Source organism: Amia ocellicauda, chromosome 9, assembly GCF_036373705.1.
Source record: "Amia ocellicauda isolate fAmiCal2 chromosome 9, fAmiCal2.hap1, whole genome shotgun sequence".
Classification (NCBI taxonomy): Eukaryota; Metazoa; Chordata; class Actinopteri; order Amiiformes; family Amiidae; genus Amia; species Amia ocellicauda.
This window is the reverse complement of record NC_089858.1, coordinates 18,941,907-18,968,614: the sequence shown is the minus strand read 5'-3', so window position 1 is coordinate 18,968,614 and position 26,708 is coordinate 18,941,907. Positions and strand designations below refer to the sequence as shown.

At 40.1% G+C, this 26,708-nt stretch overlaps 1 protein-coding gene and 1 long non-coding RNA gene across 8 annotated transcripts; one reads left to right on the top strand and one right to left on the bottom strand.

The window, feature by feature from the left end:
- Window positions 1-584: 584 nt before the first annotated feature.
- Window positions 585-16,826, bottom strand: LOC136758907 (uncharacterized). The gene is made up of 4 exons (XR_010819997.1): window positions 16,745-16,826; window positions 4,664-4,792; window positions 4,270-4,361; window positions 585-1,718 (listed from the first exon to the last, which is right to left on the bottom strand). It is a non-coding gene; the product is annotated as an uncharacterized LOC136758907 (long non-coding RNA).
- LOC136758905 (adhesion G-protein coupled receptor G5) lies at window positions 6,623-26,708 on the top strand. Of its 7 annotated transcripts, none has more exons than XM_066713660.1 (16): window positions 6,623-6,826; window positions 7,007-7,161; window positions 16,927-16,970; window positions 17,469-17,552; window positions 18,031-18,471; window positions 18,579-18,639; window positions 19,375-19,489; window positions 20,179-20,304; window positions 20,798-20,917; window positions 21,531-21,573; window positions 23,300-23,397; window positions 23,601-23,716; window positions 23,994-24,262; window positions 24,470-24,563; window positions 24,965-25,227; window positions 25,570-26,708. In XM_066713660.1, the coding sequence occupies exons 4-16, from the start codon at window positions 17,486-17,488 to the stop codon at window positions 25,713-25,715; spliced, it is 1,959 nt and encodes a 652-aa protein (XP_066569757.1). In that variant the 5' UTR covers window positions 6,623-6,826; window positions 7,007-7,161; window positions 16,927-16,970; window positions 17,469-17,485; the 3' UTR covers window positions 25,716-26,708. The 7 variants fall into 7 exon arrangements, with proteins under 7 accessions (XP_066569757.1, XP_066569751.1, XP_066569754.1 ...); XM_066713654.1 differs by having other exon boundaries at window positions 6,624-6,826; window positions 7,011-7,161; window positions 23,991-24,262; XM_066713657.1 differs by having other exon boundaries at window positions 6,624-6,826; window positions 17,472-17,552; window positions 23,991-24,262.

Genomic DNA, 26,708 nt, shown 5'->3' with positions numbered 1-26,708 from the left:
ATGACAGTAGCCTCTTGTAATTGAAAATATGTACTGTAACAACAATCTTTTTTAGAGGATGATGGAGCCTTTGTTGATGAAGCAGGCTGTAATCTTGAGCTGTGAGCGCAATATCATCGGCACACAGGCAACAGTCCAAGTGCCTGGACGACATTGGGGAAACATCTCGATGTGTGCAGCTATATCGGAAGATGGGGTGGTAGGACATGGGACCTTTCTTGGGTCCTACAATGCTGCACACCTCATTGAGTTCCTCAATAACATTGAGCCGGTGTGGCAAGGTGAAGAGGTCACCTATGTCATTGTGTGGGACAATGTTAGGTTCCACCATGCAGAGGTGGTTCAGGAATGGTTTTGTGCCAAATCCCCAATTCCTGACCCTATACCTGCCCCCATACTCTCCTTTCCTCAACCCTATTGAGGAATTATTTTCAGCATAGTGGTGGAAGGTCTATGTCACCCTCCTTCAGGTCATGGAAGAGGCATGTGATGACATCACTGCTGACCAATATCAGGCTTGGATTTGCCATTCCAGAAGATTCTTCACGCACTGTATGAGTAATGAAGATATTTATTGTGATGTGGATAAGAACTGATGATGAGGACAAATGCAGAAGACAGAATTGACACACTACAGTAGTGTAGTGTGGGCTCAACATTGATTTCATGACATTTATTACATTTTTCTTACAGTATCTGTTACATTTGATTACAGTTTTTCTTGATTGCTAAGAAACTTTTAATGAAACTGGGGTCCACTTGATATCCATTAAAACCTAATGATCACAACAGCATTCTTCTTTTGCAAAACACAAAGTAATTTCTCATTGCTTTCACTCACAATGCAAATGCTAGCACAATTTTGCAGAACAGTAAACACAACTCTCTACAGAAAATGCAAAACTCAGTTGAGTAAATCATGTGAAACAAAATTAAAACATTTGGTCACATCAACAACAAATTACTCCCAAGAATGTGAACATCTTTAGCACATGTGCAAAACTTCTTTGCACAATTGTTCATTCAGCAAGCAGTCCTTATTCATTCATAAACAAGGACACCTTTGAGCTGATTGCAAAGATGGACCAAGTAAGAGGCTGAGGGCAAGGACAAGTACATACACAAGGGCAAGGACAAAGGAGAGGTAGAGCTGCACATAAAGGAAGAGGGGACCAGATGTGTGGTGGTGGAGTAGCTCAAAGGGGAATACAAAGAGCTACTGTTTCAGATTACATTTTGCCACAAATTTCAACCATTTTGTCAATCATGGCCTTTCCATGAGAGGCTGGGCAAAGTAACTCCCCATACATTACTGCAATGTATGTGAGTGGAGCTGCCTTCAACCTTTCAAATGTAAGGAGTTGAGGGAGGAACCCCACTGGTAAGAGGGCAGAAGTGACTGTGCAATGTGTGCCGCTCTCTCCAGTGGTGGGGTTCTTTACCACATCCCTACAACTAGCACATACAATACAGAACGTCTCCTTACAGTTCTTGATGCACCAGAGAGTGGTTCCACCAGACGAGAGAGGGCTGGTGAGACCTGACATGTTCTGCTTCTTCATCATATGGGACAATGTTGCTCTCCACCACTCCCATCTGGGTATTGAATGGTGATGCAATGTCTCCCACCATACTCTCCTTTTCTCAATGCAGTCGAGGAATTCTCTGCTTGGAGGTGGAACGTTCATGATTTCTGTCCACATGAGCAGATGTCTCTCCTAGATGTAATGAAAGTTTTGAAAAATCACCACATACTACCGATAATAGTACCAAAGCGATTAAAGAAAACTGTAGTAAAGGAATGTGGGTTTATGTAAAATATCAAATATACTTCAAAGACAAAATGATACATCTTGTAATGCTACTTGTTAGTGTTTTTTAAGCCATTGTGTTATGAGTGACAAAGTGTTCTTGTTGGGCTAGAACTTTTGCTCTAGTGTTATGATAGAATTAGATGATTTTGAGAGATGTACAAAGTGTTTTGGTAGTTTTAGTGCAGTTTGGATGTGAGATTAGCTGTTGTTTCAAACTGAATGTTGGTAAAGAGAACTGTGTAAAGAGTTTTGAAAAAGTGAACTCAGTATTGAGACATGCGTGTAACCAATTGTAAAAAACTGTAAAATCTTTTGCTGTTGAGTAAATTGTTTCTACTCTGGTCTTCTTGATATGAGTCAGAGAACATGAGTACAGCTCACTCTGGGGTGAAATGTTTACTGACCATTTACACTTACAAACAAGCAGAAGAAGACAAATAGACCATGTACAGGGTTGACCATGTCATATCAATTCTCATAATTAGTGTTTATTGTGCCATTGTGAAATGACTGATGGAAATAACTTTTCATTAGATGACAAATTATACTGTTTTGTTGGATTGATTAGATTTTTTTTGAGAGTCTGAGTGCATTTTGCAAAGGATTTGTGTCTTTTTGGCCAAACGTCTTTCAGTTTGGAGCGTGTGATAATTGTTTTGAAGTTAATTCTGTTCAGAGAAATGTGCTCAAGCAATCGAGGAAAAACTGTAAAAACAAAACACCCACTACTGGCTAGGGCTTCAGTAGCAAAATAAAGTATATAATGTATTAAAGTGCTCAATCCATAAATAATGTGCTTAGTAATAACTGAGCAGGAACCATTGTGATAAATATATGGTCATATTCTGTGCAGAATGAGGAAGAGTCTGCACGTCGTGAATGCACCCCGTGTAAAGGCAGACAGAGTGATGCATTAGACTAGAGGAGGATGAAGAGCCAGGAGAGGGTACAACAAGTACAACATAATGAGCACAGCAAATACTAGCCGTCACAGACATTGGCTTGGTCACTGTTATGGTACCCGATTCAGTCAAATTGCAAGTGTTGAGGAACAAAATTAAACCCAACAGCCCTGCTAACACACAATGTTGCCACAACGTTGTAGCAATGTAATCAACTGTGGCATCACTAATTAGAGTATTCCGAAATGAGAATAGGTAAGTGACCATATATTGCTTCACTGTATTACAGTACTGTATGATATACAAAATAAGTCATAATATTCAACTGGGCCCTCCTTCACTGCCCACATCTCCTCCACTGGTGCTCTCTGCTTTAGAGCTCAGCCTTTGTTTTAATTACTATAACATTATTTTTTCCATCTAGATCTTAGACTCACAATTGGTGGATTTTCACTATGCAGTCAATTTACAGTAAAATCTGAATCTGGAGATGAATGTTTACAAATTTGTTAGAGGCAGAATTTCTTGATAATGATAACTGATAATACAGGCATATAAAATGGAGCAGATGAGTTTCCTGCACGGAAGCTCAGACAATGACAAGTATGATCATCTCTGCCTGTTCTGTTTCCCAAGACTCTGACCATTCAAAACACTAGTCCCCACATATAGCATCTATTTGAGCTGCTGCTGCGGTCCTTCCCTCCTGATCATTGTGCTCTTGTCTTGCTCTTGTAAGTATGTTGATCTGTCTATCTGAGCAAATGATCTCTCCTAGGCACTATCAGTCTAACCAGTTCTGTCTTTCTTCTGAAGTCTGTGAATTGTCACCTATATAGTAGGAACTTTGTAAGTGATCCATTATTGTGTTTGACATGAAATGTAGCTGAATGGCCAAGCAGAATAGTTTAGCTTGCTTATAACAAGAGTGTGTAAACCAAACTCTCTCATCTAGCTTCTGAAAAACACAGCTGCCAGGCTTTTCAATGAAACAGTGCCAGCTATCCCTCTGTTCTCTTTTCTTTGTCTATACTTTTATTCATTTCCTTTCAGTTGCACCTGGGGCACCATTGGTAGCAAATTACAGACTTTATGAAAGAGAAAGACAGAGAGAAGAGGGCATGTAGAGCCAAAGATATGTAGGGAAGAAACAAAAGGAATGTGTGTGTGTGTGTGTGTGTGTGTGTGTGTGCGTCTGTGTGTGTGAGACAGAGAGGTATTTAGACATAGTCAGTTGTAACATTTTTTAAATTAATTGGAAAAGAAACAGGAAACCAAACAGAATTTGGGCTTTGAGTGCTATACTTTAATTTTACACCATTTCTGAATGTGGAGACTCATAGTGTCAGCAGCACAGTGTGACAAGTGATAAAAACCCTATTTATATTTGACAGTGCTGGTTAGTACCCACTGAGTTTTGCAACCATGAATAAAACATACTCCTTTTTGCCCCCATTACACAAAAAACTCAAATACAGGGATACGAAGTATTTCCAGAGGTTAAGCACAATGTTGTAGCTCCAGACTTCCTTTTTTGGCTGGCTGTTAAGTACCTGATATCAATCTCCTTTGCTCTGTCATGCTCCGTTGACCATGAGGGACAGGGGATGAGCAGGTTGAAACTGCAGCCAGGAGGCAGACAGCACTGGCAGGCCAAAAAACAAACAAAAAACAGTGTACTCCAAGTATGGTGGTTTTACATGCAGCATCCTACTGGGCAATGACAGTGCATTGCCAGGATCTGTGTCTCTGGGTTCACACAGCATTAGCAGAGTGGTGGAAGATAAAAAGTCTTTACGTAAATAAAGAATGCTTCTTTTCGGTGGAACAAAACACTGCTCTAGAAGCAAATTCAACAAAGCTTTATCAAGGCACATCTGCTATCAGGTAAATCTCGTCACCATGTGATAAGAGCTTTGAAAAGACTATCTTACAGTCATCACATACCTTGGGGGTGGGGAGGTCATCATCCCAAACAGCATTAATCATCTTTTCTTTTTATTCTGGTAAGGTTTTCTTTGTTTGCTTGCTGTTCCAGTTGTTATTATTATTATTTTGTATTTCTTAGCAGATGCCCTAGTACAGGGCGACATATATAAAAATAAGTGACAAAATATAAGAGCAATACAAAGTGCAATAATACAGTGCAATTCATGGCATAATAAATCCTAGATTGTAAAAGCTGATAAGTGCAGACAAGATGTTAGGTCACAGTCAAGGGCCAGGGGAAAGGGAGCGTAGAGGATATAAAAATAAACAATACGAGTACTAGTAATGCAAGGCAAGTAGTATGGAAAAACGTTGTAAAAGTGCAATCGTACTGGAGAGTAAATGATTAAATTACAAGCACTGTCTGAGAAGATGTGTCTTGAGTAAGCACCGGAAGGAGGTCAGGGACTCTGCTGTTTTGACTTCAGAAACAGCAGAGTCCCTGCCCTCCTTGTTGTTGTTGTTGTTGTTGTTGTGTATGTGTGTGTGTGTGTGTGTGTGTGTGTGGACATTAGACTACTTTTCAACCCCTGGCATGTTCTGTGCTTCTCTGTCTCACTATAATTGCCTAAGCAGTCTGGCTTCCTTTTCACAGACAAGATTAAAAAAAAAACGTCCTAATGTGGTGTAGCTATGCTTCAGACACCTTTCCAAGCCTTTGAAATAAAATAAGTCATAATATTAAACTGGGTCCTCCCCCAACGCCCACATCGTTGTATATGAGGGACATGACTGGCCTTTGCTTCTTTGCCATAATAAAGAGCAGCACTTCTGTTAAATTACTGGGTAGTAAAATATAAGGACCTGCACTTACATACATTTGATCTTCAGTAATAGTCAGAGTAGAGGGACATACACACTTCTGTGACAGACACAGCTAAACATTAACAAGATTGTCGATCCAGTAACCCACAATCAAAATTATTTTCTCTATTTTACAATAAATGTGCAGACTCACTCAGATAACAAGCACATACTGAAGTGTGGGGAGATTCAGCAAACAAGGTCTACCAGACCCACATACTATGCAATGTCACCAAAAACCACAGTCAAGTGTTTTACATATTTGTGCACTGTGCATTTATAAGCAGCCTTACTGAAATGCAAACATTCCTTTCCATAACTAACAATGTTGTATAGTGTAAGTGAAATAAATTACATATTTTTTTTAATATTACACATTGTTAAGTTCCTCAATGGAAAAGGGTGGGGGGGCTTTAGCAAGAACATTGGGAGGAGATATATTTCAGACTGTAAACAACTATACAGTCCAACACGATAGTGGAAATGCGGAAACAGTGATAACTTTGAATAGAACAAGTACAGCTATTGTTCTGTTGAAAGCTTGACAAGGAAGATAACGCGTGTAGCCAATTTTTTAATTTTTTATTATCAAGAAAGGGAGTTTATATTACATATTGCCAAAGAAAAGGGTTCCTATACATCAGAGTAGAATTTTTTATTTGATTTTATTAACACCAATATACAACATACCACTGAACATTAACTGCTGGAAATTACTTGACCCAGGGGAACCATTAAGTTACTGAAACACAGCACTGCCCAGCCTGTGAACCACTTAGCTACTGAAGACACTTCCTGCAGAGCACGGCCACACTAGTTAGTGTTAGAGTTAGAGTTAGTGGACATGCTGCAGCCCAGAACTCTAAAATTGGAGATACTGGACAAACTGTAGCCCAGAATTCCAACATGAAGTTGTTGAACACCCTGCAGCTCAGCACTTCAAGTTTCTGAACATACACTCAGCTATTGCCAGTGCTGACCCAGCAATGAAAGCTCTGAAATGCAAACACTGAGCTATCTGAGAGCAGCGCTATGGTTACCTATTATTCTCTCACACCCTTGCTTTGTTCCTTGTTCATTTCTCCTCTTTTCATTTATGCGTGCGCGCGGGGGCACACACACACACACACACAGACTCATTCTCTCTCATGCAAATATTCAAACGCATGAATACCCTGGTATTGGAGTAGTCATTCTAGAGGAAAAGAAAATGCTGTCATGTGATTGTGCCACACCAGCCACAGGATAGATTTTTTTTGTCTAGGAAGATTTTTTAGAAATGCTTGAAAAGAGGTGGTTTTGGACAGGACTTTTCATGTGAGTAACTCTTAAACTTGCTGGGGTTAGTGGGAATCACAAAATAATGTTTCTTTCACATAAAACGACTCTCCTCTCTATTTCTCTCTCTTTGTCTCTCTCTCTCTCTCTCACACACACACACACACACACACGCTGACATACACAAACTCTCTCTCTCTTTCTCTGAATATGTTTCAGACAGCCAGTAAACCTGACTATCTGAATGTCAGCCTCTAAGCAAAGCAGCTGCCAGCGTCGATCAAGTCTTTTAAGGTTCCCTGCCACTTCCTGAGTGGCAATCAGCTCTGAGCACTGAGCAGCACACAAAGTAGTGATAAGGAACTTAACTAAAGGTAGGACAAGCTTCACTTTGTCTTTCATTTGGTTAATTATTTCCTAAGAAAAAAATGTATAACACAGAGGGGTGACAATGTAATCCTGTCACATATTTTAACTGTAGTCCCGTACAGGATTTCTTCTGTCTCTGCCGTTTTGTTTTGTTTCAAGTACTTTTCTTAAGTGTCTGAAGATCCGTCAGCTTAGTAGAAGATGTATACAGTTCCACATATTGGTAATAATTAGTTTAATGGTCCCTTAAGAATTAATCATGCTGTAAATTACAAATTATAAGTGGTTAATTTATTTATGTGTGCTATATCAACAATATAAATACTTTTTATATAAAGTTTTTTTATATAAAGTATAACAGTTACTCAAAAAAAAAAATCTACCAGTTAGCACCAAGTTTGATATTAAACAATAAGCTTTATTATAATATGTCTTGTATTAAAATACCAGAAGACAGAAGAAGAGGCAGATACATTTAATCATTTCAACACAGCTATTTCTGCCTTTAGTGATGATTTATCTTGTGTTCCCGTGTTTTAATATAAAGAGAATTAATTAATTAATTAATTAATTAACTGCAATGAGAAAAATATATATAAGATGGTGAGTTTTTGTTTCTGTTTTATTTTATTTCATATTTACTTTGTGGTGTGCCAGTGGTTTTGAAATGCATGCAAATTAGAAAATTACTGTTATCCATAGGCCTGGGAACATATGCACAGTATGTGGTATGTGGTTATCAAAGACCGGCTAAATACTTTGATACAGCAGCTTTTTTGGTAGTTCTTGAGACTGCTTTAAGTCATGTCAACTGACTTGAACTATGCTGTCACCATGTTACACTTTTCAAAGAGGAATTTATTAATGTAAGCAAGTTATTGGAATATACAGTATACAGAACTTAGCAGATACAAATTATTTCAGATTGCAATCAACCAAGACCCTGCACAATAATTGAACCAATATTAACGCAGTTTTAAAACAACGTGTAGCTGCGTGTGTTTCTTGTAACATTATTCTGATAACTGAAGTTCAACATAAATGTTAAAAATGGTTTTGTTTCCTTGATCCTGATTATGTCACTATTGCGGTACTGATTGGTTATAGTAATAGAAACATACTCAAGGACATGTCAATGGATCTTTAACTAGGAGATAAATACTTTTCTGTGCAAGGTCTCAGTGCCTTCTACTTGCAGAGCAAACACTTTCAGGATCTGAGACATTTTCTGCTTTTCATGGTTTTCCTGTTTCAAGAATGATTTGGTTAAGTCTCTCACCCTTACTCACTTATATGCCTTAAAGAAGGAACACAAACACAAACATGAATTGCATGAGCTAAATTGTAATAGATCCTTCGCTCAGTTGCTAATATGCTCTATAAAAATGTTCCAGGTTAAAAGTGTTCAGTATGTCAAGGATGGGCTTCTGAGGAAGATACACATATATATATATATATATATATATATATATATATACACACAGTGAGGGAAAAAAGTATTTGATCCCCTGCTGATTTTGTACGTTTGCCCACTGACAAAGAAATTATCAGTCTATAATTTTAATGGTAGGTTTATTTTAACAGTGAGAGACAGAATAACAGCAAAAAAATCCAGAAAAACGCATTTCAAAAAAGTTATAAATTGATTTGCATGTTAATGAGGGGAATAAGTATTTGATCCCCTATCAATCAGCAAGATTTCTGGCTCCCAGGTGTCTTTTATACAGGTAACGAGCTGAGATTAGGAGCACTCTCTTAAAGGGAATGCTCCTAATCTCAGCTCGTTACCTGTATAAAAGACACCTGTCCACAGAAGCAATCAATCAATCAGATTCCAAACTCTCCACCATGACCAAGACCAAAGAGCTGTCCAAGGATGTCAGGGACAAGATTGTAGACCTACACAAGGCTGGAATGGGCTACAAGACCATTGTCAATCAGCTTGGTGAGAAGGTGACAACAGTTGGTGCGATTATTCGCAAATGGAAGAAACACAAAATAACTGTCAGTCTCCCTCGGTCTGGGGCTCCATGCAAGATCTCACCTTGTGGAGTTTCAATGATCATGAGAACGGTGAGGAATCAGCCCAGAACTACATGGGAGGATCTTGTTAATGATCTCAAGGCAGCTGGGACCATAGTCACCAAGAAAACAACTGGTAACACACTATGCCGTGAAGGACTGAAATCCTGCAGCGCCCGCAAGGTCCCCCTGCTCAAGAAAGCACATGTACATGCCCGTCTGAAGTTCGCCAATTAACATCTGAATGATTCAGAGGAGAACTGGGTGAAAGTGGTCTCAGATGAGACCAAAATCAAGCTCTTTGGCATCAACTCAACTCGCCGTGTTTGGAGGAGGAGGAATGACCCCAAGAAGACCATCCCCACCGTCAAACATGGAGGTGGAACGTTATGCTTTGGGGGTGTTTGTCTGCTAAGGGGACAGGACAACTGCATTGCATCAAAGGGTTGATGAACGGGGCCATGTACCGTCAAATCTTGGGTGAGAACCTCCTTCCCTCAGCCAGGGCATTGAAAATGGGTCGTGGATGGGTATTCCAGCATGACAATGACCCAAAACCCACAGCCAAGGCAACAAAGGAGTGGCTCAATAAGAAGCACATTAAGGTCCTGGAGTGGCCTAGCCAGTCTCCACACCTTAATCCCATAGAACATCTGTGGAGGGAGCTGAAGGTTCGAGTTCCCAAACATCAGCCTCGAAACCTTAATGACTTGGAGAGGATCTGCAAAGAGGAGTGGGACAAAATCCCTCCTGAGATGAATGCAAACCTGGTGGCCAACTACAAGAAACGTCTGACCTCTGTGATTGCCAACAAGGGTTTTGCCACCAAGTACTAAGTCGAAGGGGTCAAATACTTATTTCTCTCATTAACATGCAAATCAATTTATAACTTATTTTTAAATGCATTTTTCTTGATTGTTGTTGTTGTTGTTGTTGTTGTTGTTGTTGTTGTTATTCTGTCTCTCACTGCTAAAATACAACTACCATTAAAATTAAAGACTGATCATTTCTTTGTCAGTGGGAAAACGTACAAAATCAGCAGGGGATCAAATACTTTTTCCCCCACTGCATATAGGCAAAATAAGAGAAGTGGCCACATCTGGCTGCTGTCCCTGCACACTGACAGGTGCTAAGAAGGCAGACAGATCTGTACATGCCTGCCAAAATAAAGCGGCCTCTTCAAAGTCTGACAAATGTCCACATCTGTGTCTGCATCAGTCTATAGCTGGTAGCTCTGTTTTATACACCATGCAATGGCAATGCTCTAACATTTCAGATATTAACAATAAGACAACCCACATGGTTTATAACAAGGGCTGCAGGTTATCTTTATCAATTTGTGTCTCCAACATGTATACCTCATTTGGGGCTATTTTGTGACTCATAGGTCTAAAAGCAGTAGATATAACTGAAAGTGATACTTTGAGATTGTGTAATTAAAAATAAATAAGTAACCAAATCCATGATTCTACATCTTTACTAACACTGTATTGTCAACACTGAGAGAAAGGTAAATGAGTCAACCTCCGTATTATAAAAACCAGAGGGCATGAACTTTAATTTCTGGCTAACATAGGGAGCTCAGGAATGAGAAGCAGCCTGAGTGTCAACACTGCTACAGCAGGTTAACCTCAGCTGAAGGAGAACTGGAAATTGATGTGTAAGCACGGACATCTCAATATTAGTCACTTTGTCACTTATTTCTCAGTCCTTGTATACATCTGCTCCCCCAGTTTAACCAACATGCTAATCAATCCAATGCAGTTATACTTCATTAAATAATGGGGGAAGTCCTGCTGTAGCAAAATTAGCAAACTTGATCGACAGAGATAATGTTCCATGCAACACAAGAACACTGCAGATACAAACACCATCTGTTATCAGGTAGCTTGGCCTTGGCAGTGTGCAGGGCTTGGCACAGACACACATGCAAAAGTCTGCTGCTATTAGTACCATGCATGGAAAATACAGAACGAAAAATTGGGCTTTGTTTTGGCTATAGTATGGCTGTGTGCATTTTAAGATTAAAAAGGCATGAACTACACAAGTACAAGTCGAGAATCTGGGAACTTCGTGGAAAGTTATGTCCTTTTAAAGTTGTTTTTCTACGACGTTCATGGCACCATGGTCCAGTTTATAAAACATAAACTCCTACAGTCAGTACCTGAGGCTAGTGCTGAGCCCTACACATTTCAACCTTTGGAAATATCAGCACAATTGCTTTCATGACATCGCAGCATTACCCTGTACAAGACATCAATATATATGAGTGAAATTAATTTTGTCCTTTGCTCTGCACATAGAGTCTGCTCTTATTTAAGAGGCGGTGTTGAAATAAATGAGCACATACACAGGGAATGCAGTGTAAAATTCGTTTGTGTTAGGCAGCCTCATTGCATAATTAACATGCCTCTGTGCTTGCTAGAAAAGAGGTAGAGCTTGTTTCAGTGTTTATTTTTGTAATGCTACAAAAGTCTATTATAAAAACTGATATTACTGTTTTCTTTTTTTATGTGGACTGTGACATGTAAAAAAACAAAAATTGGAGCAGAATAACAATCATGTACAGTGGAAGTAGATGACTGGAAATATTGTTTTTATCGTTTTTACCCTTTAATGTAGGCTATTGACCAATTCACTGAATACTTCAGTTCAGTGATTAATTGTTGTTTTTTCTTATACATTTAGATTTGAATGAGTCCACAATAATGTCTATTTTAGGTGTGCCCCGTCTGACCTTGATGTTTAGACAGCTAGAACATGTGTGTGGGGGTGATAAAGTAATTTTGCATGTGTTCATGAAGGCTCCAGGGGGTAGATTTGCATTCTCATGTGTGTCCTGACTCATATATGACTAGTCCTGGTACTCAACAATAATTAATACCACTTAGGGATACTGAACTTCATTACTTGTCCAATCAACCCCAATGTTTTTGCCCCCTTGATAGAGACAAGGATTAAAAGTAAACAAAATTCAGTCAGATTCACATTGGGGACTGGAGATAACATCCCATTATCTTCACTGATCCTCTTACTGGTTTTAAATGAAGCCTCTCATTCAGTCTTCTTCCACAAAAACATTGTGCTAGAGTATCTGACAGAACCAGGAATGAAAGAGACAAGGGGTCAGATTAAATCAAAACTTTGACCCACCCGCTAATAGCAAACTACAAACCTGTACATCATAATGGTTACATTTATGATTAGAAGAAAGTGACATCTTACTAAAAATGCAGCCGCAACTGAATATAGTTCTGTAGTTTTCTATTAGCGGGTGGGTCAATGGCTTGATTTAATCCGGCCCAAGGTTAAAGCATTCCTTAAGACTCATATAATAGTCCAGCACATACTCAGGGGTTTACGCAGAGTTATTTCTCATTGCCCATAAGTTTTAGCAGAGTAAACCTTGATCTGAAGAGATGTGGCAGGTCACGATGCGTTAGGGCTAGTGTCTGTTGGCTTGGCCACAGGCTGCAAACATAGACTTTCACAAAGCAGTGGTGATGCAGGCAAAGTTACAGCAAGAGATAACTGTCTTTCCTTTTTAAGGTTCTAGATATGCAAATTCAAAATATTTTGGTATTAAGAGCCTTTGCTGAAATGTCTTTTTAAAATAGTTAGCAGTTAACTAGTATTTGTGCTGTTGTGCAGATTTTCAGCTACATAAACTATTAAATATATCAGACTTGCTGATATGGAAGTGTAAATTGCCAATTTGTGACTGGTAATTGGGAACTAATCATTACTGTACCACATTCATTGGATATAAATGGCTAATTCTAGAACATTTTAATAGAGTAAAAACTGGAAAAGCATCGTGTTAATGGAAGTACTGTACTGTTGCTGATCTGGAACGTACTAATGGTCTGTGACTGAAGCTCCAGACAAGTTTATAGGGTTGTAAAAAAATGACTGAAGCAAGACTGAGTTATATGGTTGTACATCATTCACAGTCAACAATGAACCGCACCCAATTTACAGCTACTGGAAGTAAACAAAGAAAATATTGACTCATTTTTATTCTCATTGAATATTATTATTCACCCCAAACACAAAATCTACCATACAGTGAACTAGACATCTGTTCAATTTAGATGACCCTTTTGTCTATCGTATGAGAAAAGGCGGTACAAATTTGCCATTGCTCTTTAAAAAAAATGGTAGAAAGAAATACAAACCTGATTTTATTTTCTTTCGCTCTTGAACAGTTTTGCACCATTGTATAGTTTTGTCTTTCTCTGTCAGTCTCTATGATACCAAACCCCCTAGCTGCCTATTTGAATGCCTGTCTAGACTTGCCAGTATAATGGGGAAGGTCTGAATATGTGAGGTTTTTTTTTTTGTTAGAGGAATTCACCAAGGGAGTCAGTGTCGCAACCTGAGGAAATTACAGTAGGAGTGACATTTTGTGTCTCTGAGTTCTGGTACCTGGCTTACATTGATCTGCAATAACAACATCTGATCCGAAGGGGATATTATGTCCAGCATAAAGGGATGAGGATGACCATTTTGATCATTTGGTTATGGTAGGCCAATTGTATCTATGAAAGCATTATCTTTTATTCGTTTAGCTTTATCCTTAGATTAATGTAATGTCAGACACATATACATTAATGTTAAGATTAATTGTGGATACTATTACACTACAATTACGCATTTAAATGTTGCTTAAGAAATAAAGAGGAAGGTTGTTAATATCTTCCTGAATAGTGGTATGGGTTAACAGAACACATGAAATGGAATTGTAAAATACAGATCATAATTTGTGTTGAGAGAATTCTATTTCAGATAAATTATTTTGCTTCTGTATACTCAGATATTCCTTCATTCAAAAAGAAAATGACTGCAAAATAATGTCATCCTTATGGGAAAAAGGGCTATAATGTAGTAAAAATACAGAATGGACATGTATTGCATTAGTGGTAACTATATATCAAATATGTAAGACATTTAAAATGCTATTAATTGTAAACCCCACAGATATTTATATTGTTAATAGTAACCACCAACATCAACACTATCATATGCATCCCTTCTCTCTTTCAACACTGAAATGTCGTGAGATGTAGGGCTCTGAATGTAGACGGGCCTCATGTATGTATGTGGTTCCTTCTTCCTGCTGTGGTGTGTCTGCTTCAGCATCAGCATGAATAAAGCATATTACAATACGCAAGAGAGAGACTGAGGAACCAAAAAAATTGTACTACATGGGATTTGACGGAGTATTGGGGTAACCTTTTACCCTAACCATGTACTGTTTTGCTGAATCATTTGTTGGTGTGTGGGCTGCAGACACAGGCATTCACGTTTCACTTAAATGGCGAAACTAAGAATTCAACCTATAACTCATAGCATTAGAAATATGCAAACCAATGTCAAACCACTATAATACTGGCTATATGTATTCAGTGGAAACCAGTGTCTGCGACGAGGTTTACATTTTCAGGAACTAATAACCTAATGACATCATCAGTTCTTACGATAATAGTGATTGACAAAGTGCGAATGCAATATACTTTTTTTTAAAAACACCAGACACAAAATATTGCACAATACAAACTGAAAATGTATCCATTTCATTTGACAAATTATAAATTCACATCTAATTTCACTTCAAGGGGAAACCTTGCAGACATTTTAGGAAAAACTTGAAGATGATGGAATAATGTAAAAATGAACCAAATCACCAAACTAGATACTTTTTAATTGGAATAGTGTATGCACTTTTTTCAGATTTTCAGCCATATAAACTCATATACACATAGAATACCTTCAGGTTGTTGCCCTGCTATAATCCTGCTAATTCTACTAATCTGTGCTTCTCTTTAGACTACGTACTTTATTAATAACAATAGTCCATAAAGTCCCAGATCGCTACATTATGCACGTTGAAAAAACAAATACATTAATAAATAAATGTCCTATGATGTTTTTTTCATGCATTTCCACTTTTGTTTATTACAATACAATTATTTTTGCAATTGTGTATGGAATATCCTTGATACCAGTTCAAAACCATCATATGATTTCCTCGATGAGGCGCTGACAAGCAGGGCACAGGTAGGTCGCACGTCCTAACCGCTCGGCTCTCTGGTCCGGCGCACTGGGGCTGCACGGGTCTCACGCCTTGCTGCTCAAAACTGAGCGTTTTGACGTTTGACGTTTTGAAAACGGAAGAGTGCAACCGGTGTTCCGTATCATGATGTTTCATCTAGGGTCGGGATTAAATTAATTTAAAACTAAGAACTAGAAGCAGACGCATCTGCGCATGTCTGAGAATGGAAATCGCGCCGCTGAATATCGCGGTATTCAATCTGAGCATTTGCGCCGCAGAACCGCCGTCTCGCGGCTCGCTCTCGCACAGGCGCAGCTCGGGTTGGCAGGTCGCGGCTCTGTGTGCAGGGCGGGAACGAAACACATGTTGCCTATTGTTCGTGCACAGTTAGAAAATATGTTGTTATTGAATGTCATTTTATATCAGTGGCGGCGCTGGACCCACGACAAAATAATCCAAGAATGAAGAAGCAGCTCCGCAAAACACCGTCAGCTCCATCGATCCTAGACAGTGTTTCCTAGCCCCCTAAACCCTGAAGTCTCCAACCGCCCCTGTTTTACACTATGTTTTGTTCAGTACTGTGTCAGTGTTCCTTTGGGTTTTGCTTTTTTACGTATTTATTCGTAAAAGGTGTACAGTTTTACACGTAACAGAAAGGTGGGCTGTGTTCCTTTCCATTTTAAAATGAGAAAATGCCCTCACCAGTGGCTTATTGCAGACGGGTATATCCAACATAAGGGCAAAGGTAATGCCGGCCAGTATCCGTGTATATTAGGTTAGCAGACATTGTTGTTCAAATATATCAGCATTACAGCAGTTCACGAGTTGAGCTTCACTGTCACTCACATCCAGATACAGCCTAGAAACCCGTAAGTCTCCTTTCTTAGTGCATCTGTACCCTAGAAGCCCGTCCAGTAACGCACTCACTGCAGATTGAATGTGTATTTAATGTGTATCTAACCTGTATCTAATGATTGCAATTTGTAATCGACATGCGGACATATCAGGTTTTCAATAACTGATGCATCTCTGCATCGAGTGACGCTGCTGTCAAAGCGGCTGTAGCCTAAACATACAGTATAATTGCAGTTATTCATATTTACACGAATAGGTAAAGCATGGAGACGTCTGGATGATATTTATGGCATGTGTACAGGCATATATGGTTGCGTAGCTTGCAAAGCCAGCACGGTGCATGAGCTGTGTGCACTGCACATTGGGTGGATTAAATCAATAAAACACATAATCCTTTAAAGGCACATTTGCGCAATGTAGCCGATACATTCAGGATTGGGAACAAATGTAATCTTAGAAAAATAAGAACTATCTGAACAGATCATCTTTTAGGAGCTGGTCAGAGTTTTGCCTTTATCCGCAGGCACACTATACGAAGTGGAGGTGATAGCTACACGTTACATTGACACACACACACTGTACACGAAGCAGGCTCGGTGCGGTCGGGTCGCACACACAGACGGACATGTTACGAGCTGGACTGTAAGAGTACTCACACGGACACAGCTCCGCCCGGGACTCCAGCCGAGCAGCAGCTGAGCGCAGTCACACCCGCACAGCCGCGCACATTGACGCAGGCGCACATTGTGCTGCGGTGTGTTGACTTTGTGTGAGAATACCTATTAATTGCGCTCAAATGCACCTACAAAGCATAACAAAGGCCACTGTCCTTCCCCAGGTAAACCGACACGACGTCCATTGATTGCACTCTAGACAAAGCAGGTGAGTGTTTTCTTTTTTAAATCATTATGAAAACGAGTATGAAATATATTTTTGTGTAGATATTTGCAGTTACTACATGTCCAATCGACCCAGTCTCACTTGATTTGTTGATTTTAGAAGAAAAAAACGGGAGGGGGGGGGATCAGGTGTCAGTAATTAACAGGTTACTGTCACAAGTCAGTCCCATAAAAAAGTGAATAATTGAAATAAAACCGAGAGGTTTCGTGTGTAGACTGAAGCACTCCTTACATCTCTGAGCTGGGAGAATGGTGTATTGTTGAAGATAAGAACGCATGACGCTTGTTCGCTCTTAGAACTGATGTCGCATTCTTTGTAGCGCACATTTCCCGCAGTTCTGCGCAGATTTGCAGAATCCGAGCGATGTCATTGGTGGAGCAGCGCAGATCCGCGCAGAATTGCAGTCATCTGCGTAACACGAACGAAATCCGAGGAAGGGCATCATACAGCTCTTCATCTCCTGATGTTTTTCCTCCACAGCAGTTAGAGAACCAATTATGCGTGGTGTGAAGACGGCAGACCTGCAAAGTCTTATCATAGTACTCTCAGCATGCATTGTGCACGGTAAGTAAATAATAACAATAATAATACGTTATTGTCCATTAAATAATGGAAATTAGTTTTCAGCTTACATTGTGACACAATTAAACACCAAAAACATACAACAGTGTACATCTATAATAATAATCTATAATTGTTAACCAGTAACATACTTTACTCATATACAAGCAGTGGCATACGTTTGGTTTTGGGTGGGTGGGTGAGGGGGAGCATCAATATTCTTATCGAGCAAGGGGGTACACCTCTGGCATACATTATTAGGGGGGACAATTTAACATTCTCTCAACATAGAGGGGACCTATGACTATTCAACCAAGCAAACACACCTAAACACTTCTCCCAAAAAATAGCACATACCTTCACGAATGTTGCCATACAAGCAACACACATGCTTTCCATACGAGCAACATACATCTTCACACATGCTCTCCATAAGCAACACACACCTACACACACGCTCTCCCATGGTTTGTTCTAACAGGTTTCAGCGAGAGGGACTTCAACTTTACCGGAAACTGGAAGCACGGCAGCAACCCTCTGACTCTTCAGTTCAATGTGAGCACCGGCGGCGACACTCTCTACATCAGCACCAACGAGACAACTCTGACTGTCATTGCCACAATCTCGATGGTCTGCAAAAATGAGTCAAACATTGAACTTCACCCAAACCAGTCTACACAGACGTCTTTCAGTGTCACCTGGGATGGGTTTCTGGACTTGTTACAGGTTAAGTACGACAATTGGACATATACACTGTGTGCATCCCCTGGTTTACAACCCACCTGCTACACTGGCCTGACGGATAAAGGAGGCCCAAATCCTAGTACAGGTTTTGGCATTTTTAATGGAAGAATTCGTGGAGACCTTATAACAGAGAAACTTGTGGATTCTTATACGTTTCTTGGAGAATCTTCTAGTTGTGGTAAGGGATTTTTTATTTTTACCTTTACATTGAGTAAAATACACCCACCCCATCGACTGCATTTGCATGAGTTTGGACTGAATGTGTGTTTTTTTGGTTTACTGTAGTGAAGGACTTATGTGAAGAGGCACGTAAAGTAACCGCGGAGAGATCAAACCGTGTTGATGTGTAAGTGATGACATTTTCAATGTATTAATTAATTATTGATTCTGCTTTCGTATTTAGACTTTTATATATGTTTTTACTTTGCAAACTTCTTCATAGATATTTAGATACCCACACAAACAGCATGGAAAACACCAATATTTCTCCTGCTGCTCTAGCCCTGTTGGTGTCGGTTCAGTGCAGTCTAACATAAGCTCCTACAGATAACTAAGTGGTATCATATTTTGCACATTTATCAAAGGAAGTAAATGTTTGGGGTGTGAATAGATACATAGGAAGGTGTGGCTATATGCAAAGTTTTGATATGAGGCAGCCCAAGTGAGATGCTGAGGTTTGTGGAAAGAGGAAGCTGAAGTAGGGGCAGTTTTTAGAAATTCTAATAATATTTTCAAAACTGTATACCAGCGTGAGATTATTGTCAGTTTCTGATTGCTTTTTTTATGTTCGAACCACTTATTTTAATGTCCTTGTAAGCAGTGCATAGCAGATTAAAACAGTAAGGAAGTGATCAGGATGTACAGCTGATATCTGCAGGGCAGTTAAGACACATCCACACCGATTGCATTGCTAATTGAGCTGGAAAAGTTATTGACAGCTCAATAGGGATGAAGACCACGTCCTTCTCCATGTCTTGTAGATCTAAACGCATTTAAAACTCCAGTAACTGTGCATTGGGGATGAGTGCAGCTGCTAAACGGAACTGAATCTCTCATGTTTGTGTGTGTGTCCGCACTGCAGAATAGAGGAGACGCTGATGAGGGCAAATGTCAATGGCAGCGTGGACTTGCAGTGTGCAAAAGCTACAGTCCTGAACATAGAGGCAGGATTTAAAGGCTACAGCACCTCCATGTTTGTAAGAACAGGTCTTTTCATTCTCTTTTCTGTCACACTGCTGACAAAAGAGTGAATAATAAACATCTCATTTTTAATAACTGACTACTACTCTGTTTAGTTAGTGTAATCCCACACTCTGAGTATGATCAGCTTAGCATGATTTGTGAATATTATTATTTTAATAATCAGCAAGGAGGGATAACCGTATTCATCACTGGGGTGGGAGCTTAAAGCAGGAAATGCTTGAATGCTGTAGGTATCGATGCTGATAAATATCAGCTCCACCAAACCTGGGTAATGCAACTGTACATAACTTTTGCACAAGATCCCTTTGCTGTTTTTGAATGTATTGCATGCTCATTTGCTGTTTGAGCTTGTGGTCAACACCTTTTAGAACCTGAGGGAGTTGTTGATCTTTTGCGTTAGCATGCAAATAATTTCCATAATATGAAAGTATTGCAATGCCCTTTAGTGCATAAAAGACACCCCGGTGTTACATCAGTGGAAAAAACTTTTGGGCTTAAAAGTAATTTCTACTTATTGTGATGAAACTATGAGGTAACAATGAGTTTAGATTGCATCAGTAAATGTTTGAGCACACAGCACTTATATTTAAGTAATTTAATTGTCTTTCCTATCTGGGTTCTCTCCCTTCCTTGTCTCTCTCCCTTCCCTCTCTCTCTCTGTCTGACCTGTTCCATGATCAAGGCTCCGCGAGATGTGCCCTCCGCAAAGTCCCCTTCAGTCCGAATCCCCCCCACTCTGCTAGCTTCAAAAGCTAGAAGCTCTGCCAAAGTGATCATCACCTACTACAGAAACTTCAGTCTGTTCCAGGTAAAACAGTCTGTTATATTTTGTATTTTTTCCTAATAAATGAATGGTACCTCTGAGTGCAGGTGCCTAGCAAGGGTGAGAGCCATCTGATCTTGATTGCTAGATTGCTAGATCTGCTATTGCTAGCTTTGGCTTAGAGTTCCCAAAGGCTGGCATACAGTTTCCTTCTGAGGGATGGAGGGAGGGTGAGGGAACAGCAGCTGGGCACAACTCTGTTCCCTGTAGTGTAGCAACACCTGAATTCAGGGAATAGAATTGTTGCAGATTCTGTATTTATAAACCGAATTAAGAAACAAAACATCCATTACGCCCTTTTCTTGTAGTAGTTTTCTTAACGTTGTTGATTCACATATTGAAGGGTGACACATAGTAAGTAAGGATGTAAGTCAGTAAAGTATGAAAGAGAAAGCAACAGTTCCAGTTGGTTTTAAATACGTTTGCATAAGGATCCTGCACATTCAATATATTTGCATGCGTTGTGTATTGTATACAGGCCATGGACCATAGTGTGATTCTCAACCGTGAGGTCATGGGTATCACTGTGCAGAATGAGGTCATCACTGAGCTGCCAGACCCTGTTGCCATCACCTTTCACCACCAGGAGCCCTTGCTCGTGAGTGTTCAGACCGCCGCCACCAACATGCCGCAGCCACGATGTGATGAGGTCTCCTCCGAAGACAAACGCTGGAGTCATTGAAGGCATGGAGTCAGATTGCACGGAGGAACTGTGATCTTAGGACTTGTCACTGTCTCACCCTCCACAATCAAATTACATTTAAATTATTATTACAAGTAGTAGTAGTAATATTGTTGCTACTGCTGTTACAACTAATACTACTGAACAAAATGAATAACAACAATACACACAGTAGAGTGTTTTCCACCTCTCTCCTAATTTTACTATAGACATTAATCCTGTCATTTACAGCTCCCATAGGTGACATTCTTGGATTGACTGTGCCGCTCACGGGCTACTGTGCGTATCCTTGCAAAGCCATTTAAAAACAGTTTTGATTGCAGGATGCTCTGCTTCTCAATGTGGTCATAAAGTGGTTACATGTTTTGATCTTGTAATGCTCTATATATCAAAGGCCTTTATGAGCAATAAAGGTTTCTGTGTGATCTTGTGTTCTCATCAGAAGCCACTTTTCAATATTCACAGCTGCACATGGCACCACAGAGCCCTCTACTGGTTTATTTAAATTGTATTTTTTGTATGTTTTTAGAAAACCATGACAAGACAGTGCGTTTTCTGGGATACAACAAAAGGTATTTAAAATAAAAGTTTTAATTTTGTGTAATTGAAGATACCATTTGATCAAATGTATTTTAGAATGTAAAGTAATGTAATGGAATGTATTATACATTAACATACAGTGAGAGAAAAAAGTATGTGATCCCCTGCTGATTTTGTATGTTTGCCCACTGACAAAGAAATGATCAGTCTATAATTTTAATGGTAGGTGTATTTTAACAGTGAGAGACAGAATAACAACAAAAAATCCAGAAAAACGCATTTCAAAAAAGTTATACATTGATTTGCATGTTAATGAGGGAAATAAGTATTTGATCCCCTATCAATCAGCAAGATTTCTGGCTCCCAGGTGTCTTTTATACAGGTAACAAGCTGAGATTAGGAGCACTCTCTTAAAGGGAGAGCTCCTAATCTCAGCTCGTTACCTGTATAAAAGACACCTGTCCACAGAAGCAATCCATCAATCAGATTCCAATCCCTCCACCTTGGCCAAGACCCAAGAGCTGTCCAAGGATGTCAGGGACAAGATTGTAGACCTATAGAAGGCTGGAATGGGCTACAAGACCATCGCCAGCAGCTTGGTGAGAAGGTGACAACAGTTGGTGCGATTATTCGCAAATGGAAGAAACACAAAATAACTGTCAGTCTCCCTCGGTCTGGGGCTCCATGCAAGATCTCACCTCGTGGAGTTTCAATGATCATGAGAACGGTGAGGAATCAGCCCTGAACTACACGGGAGGATCTTGTCAATGATCTCAAGGCAGCTGGGACCATAGTCACCAAGAAAACAATTGGTAACACACTACGCCGTGAAGGACTGAAATCCTGCAGCGCCCGCAAGGTTTGCCAATGAACATCTGAATGATTCAGAGGAGAACTGGGTGAAAATGTTGTGGTCAGATGAGACCAAAATGGAGCTCTTTGGCATCAACTCAACTCGCCGTGTTTGGAGGAGGAGGAATGACCCCAAGAACACCATCCCCACCGTCAAACATGGAGGTGGAAACATTATGCTTTGGGGGTGTTTTTCTGCTAAGGGGACAGGACAACTGCACCGCATCAAAGGGATGATGGATGGGGCCATGTACCGTCAAATCTTGGGTGAGAACCTCCTTCCCTCAGCCAGGGCATTGAAAATGGGTCGTGGATGGGTATTCCAGCATGACAATGACCCAAAACGCACAGCCAAGGCAACAAAGGAGTGGCTCAAGAAGAAGCACATTAAGGTCCTGGAGTGGCCTAGCCAGTCTCCAGACCTTAATCCCATAGAAAATCTGTGGAGGGAGCTGAAGGTTCGAGTTGCCAAACGTCAACCTCGAAACCTTAATGACTTGGAGAGGATCTCCAAAGAGGAGTGGGACAAAATCCCTCCTGAGATGTGTGCAAACCTGGTGGCCAACTACAAGAAACGTCTGACCTCTGTGATTGCCAACAAGGGTTTTGCCACCAAGTACTAAGTCGAAGGGGTCAAATACTTATTTTCCTCATTAACATGCAAATCAATTTATAACTTTTTTTGAAATGTGTTTTTCTGGATTTTTTTGTTGTTATTCTGTCCCTCACTGTTAAAATACACCTACCATTAAATTTATAGACTGATCATTTCTTTGTCAGTGGGCAAACGTACAAAATCAACAGGGGATCAAATACTTTTTTCCCTCACTGTATTTGATAAAGATGTAATTCATATTAATAATAAAAATAGTAATGTGACACAAATATGTATTGCTGTGATAACAGGAATGTCTTGGAATAATTCTGGATGTAAAACGAATGATGTATCAGAAGAGGAAACTGAATGTCTTTGCAATCACCTCACCTACTTCGCAGTTCTGCTGGTCTGTATGGTCTTAGATAATTTTGTGGAACAATAACTCATTAACTAACCAACATCGAAACCTTAATGTTAATAAACATTACACTAAACATTACATATCGAAAACCTTGTTTGAAAGTAACTGATTTGTTTATTCTTCTTTAAAAAGCGTCAGAAAGCCGGACGGACATTTAGTTTCATTACGTTTCATTTGCTTATTTACAGCAACTGGAGCAGAAACCTGTTCGATACCTGACAGCCTTGACTTTCATCACGTCTCTGGGCTGTATGCTCTCTGCCATCAGCTGCATCTGCCTCCTGGTGCTCTTCACACGACAACGGTACCTTTTCATTTTCTACTGTTCCCAGAAAATGGCAAATGCAGCCCCTTCGCAACCTAGCTAAGGTTTGGCCTAGGCCTTTTGTTTGGTTGCTTCTAGTATATACTGTATATTTCCAGTTCTGCCTTTGTCAGTGTTAATAATAATATTACTAAGTAGTTCTATCTAGTGAAGGTGCTTATTGATTGAGACTGCAGAACTCAAACGCCCATCTCCCTCAGAGTCGTGGGTGGAGCAGTTTCCATCAGTCTAATCCAAAGTGCTTTCCTTACAGCAGAAGAAATTCCAGCTCGGAGTGCACCCCTGTGCATTGTAACCTCACCGTGGCCCTGCTTCTGCTCAGCCTCTCCTTCTTCTTCAATGGGATTCTGGCCTCTCTGAAGGAGCCACACCTGTGCAGGTTTTTGGCTGTCCTACTGCATTACTCATTGCTCTGCTCCTTCATGTGGATGGGGAATGAGGCCTTCAATGCCTTCAGGCTGGTGTACAAACCGATGGCATCCTATATACCACACTACATTGCAAAACTCTGCCTTTTGGGCTATGGTAAGTGTAGCAGTGGTGGTTTTGAAAGGGGGTGTGTGTTGACAATAAATATTGAATGGGCCTTCCCATATATTCTAGTAATTCTAGAAGTGGTCAGGGATATCTGTTTAGGTTTTTTGGGTCCAAAAAAGCATAATTTCTAATTTGTTGGTAGTATGCATTGTGGTGGTGTGTTGCACATAAATACATTTGGATTGTGTTTCCTAGGCTTACCGCTAATTGTGGTGGCCGTGGTTTTATTGAGTGGTAATTTCTACGGAGAGCTCCGCATCATATCGGAGGAAAACACGGAGGCCTCAATGTAAGTAAAGCAGCACGTGAATGAAAACTATCTTGAAAGACTGTATCTGCACTGCACAGAAAAAAGCATCTGTTAGAGCAAGTCTTCATTTGTGTGCTGGAGTTCACTCTGGTTTGTGTAGTAACAGTGGGGAGCTATTACAGGCTTGTGGTGAAGTTCATGTGACCAAAGAACAGGGTGTGTCCTGCCCGATGAAAATTGGCTTGTGACAATCTCGCCATGGGAGTGCAACTGAGCTTTGCTCTCTGCAGGATGTGGAAACCCAGTAGAAAGGAATAGAAAGGTTTCTCAGTCTGCACTGGGGGAGGCAGTTTCCCTGTCAGTGGTCTCTGGAATGTGTTGGTGCAGGCTGTCTGTCTGTCAGTGTAATGCACTCATGGTTTGTTCTCGCTGTTGATCAGGTGCTGGATTACAGAAGACCTGGTGCACTACATTACAAACATCGGCGTCTTCTCAGTAATCTTCTTTTTCAATTTGGCCATGCTGGTGTGCTTGGTCATCAATATTCAGGACAGAGGGCCCTGGAAGGATAAGCACATTATGCTCATCAGCATCTGGGGAATGAACTGCTTGTTCGGGATCACATGGGGCCTGGCCTTCTTTAACTTCGGACCCTTGACCGTGCCTGTTCAGTTCTTGTTCTGCATCGTTAACTCCCTCCAGGGTACGTGCAGCTCTGGACTGTCAGCATACATTACATCACACCCTGTACACTGTAGAGCAGGACTCTCCTGCTGAAGACAAGCATGTCAATCTTGTAATGTACTGTACATTTCTACATGACTAAACAAAATTCACATTACTGAGGAATGAATAGAAAAGTGTCCCAGTGTGCCATTCAGCTTAACGTAATTAATATTGTAGCTTAACACAAAACGTTTGGAGCAAATGTAGCTTTTGAGAAAGTCTGAAAAACTTGAAAGACTATGTATGTGCCTTTGACTTTAATGAAGAATGAAAAGATGTGCAGTTTTTGGAGAAGGTCAAACTCCTCTTTTTCTTGCAGGGTTTTTCCTTTGCCTGCGGTTCTACCTTTTCCAGCGCCGCTCCTCCTCCAACCAGAGTGGGTTCTCCGGGTCTGGATCAGAGCGATACTCTTTGCGTGGGAATCAGACTGGGGCCAACGCACACTTAGTGTCGCAGACACAATAGAGGGACACCGGAGGGAAGGACTTCAGAGACTGGGTCATGTCGCTCTTTGTCTGTGGCAGGGGCGGACACTCCTGTCCTGTCTCACGACTGAATCTCAGGGAAAGGCAGCAAACTATAAAACACAGGCCACTCACATGCTGTGCATCCGAAAAAAACAAGGGTTATCAATAACCGAATTGCTATTTAGAGACATGGTATTTGTGACCCTGTTTTGTGGATCTAATCTGAACTAGAAGCAAGCGCAAGAAGTCTGTTGCAGTGAATTATGGATCCCCTCACATGTGCAAAGAAAGACATGAAAGTGATGTGCTGCCGCAAATCAAACTGCGCTGTATTGTGCTTTTACCTGCCTGTGTTTGGAAATTGGACTTTATTTGAAAATTTGTGGCAACACTGCCACAATAAGTTATGCATTAAGCATTCCATCGATCTTTCAGAATTTGTATGGTAAATAAGAATATCCCTGCACATGAGAGTTTAAATCTGTGAATTTTATTTATTTATCTGTTTGAATAGTCTCTGTATTTTGCCAGACAGCCCATTAAAAAAAATCAAAAAAAACATAAAAAGTACAAGTGTCACCAGTAGGTGGCAGGAATCTCTTCAGCAGTGAGGAAAACTCCCTCTTGTTCCAAACTAAAGAGGACATGGACTTGGGCAATGTCACACCACTGGCACAATTTGGCCATTATTCTCGTTAATCCTGTACATACAGAGCACAACTGTTAAAGCCAAACACTGAAAATAATGTATATAAATACTTTTAAAAGCCCATGCTGTTTTCTATAGATTTGAGATTCAAAATTGTTTCTCTGTTAAAAAATGTATAGTTTGTTATACTAATGTGTATAATCATCAAGCATTACCCTCTATGGCTTTCCCCTTTTTTTGGGAAGCTATGTTGTAAAATTTAACTTCTCTATTGTTGTCTCTAAATGTATTTATTTAATCTAGATAGTTTATTTTTTAATAAAGCCTTTGTCATTGCTCGCA

Excerpts from the sequence above, each read along its gene's own strand:
- LOC136758905 (XM_066713654.1), top strand. The coding sequence starts at position 17,486 with ATGCGTGGTGTGAAGACGGCAGACCTGCAAAGTCTTATCATAGTACTC. Across the intron at positions 20,918-21,530 it reads ACCACCAGGAGCCCTTGCTC|AAAACCATGACAAGACAGTG; the intron begins GTGAGTGTTCAG and ends GTATGTTTTTAG. Across the intron at positions 23,717-23,990 it reads GTGCTCTTCACACGACAACG|CAGAAGAAATTCCAGCTCGG; the intron begins GTACCTTTTCAT and ends CTTTCCTTACAG.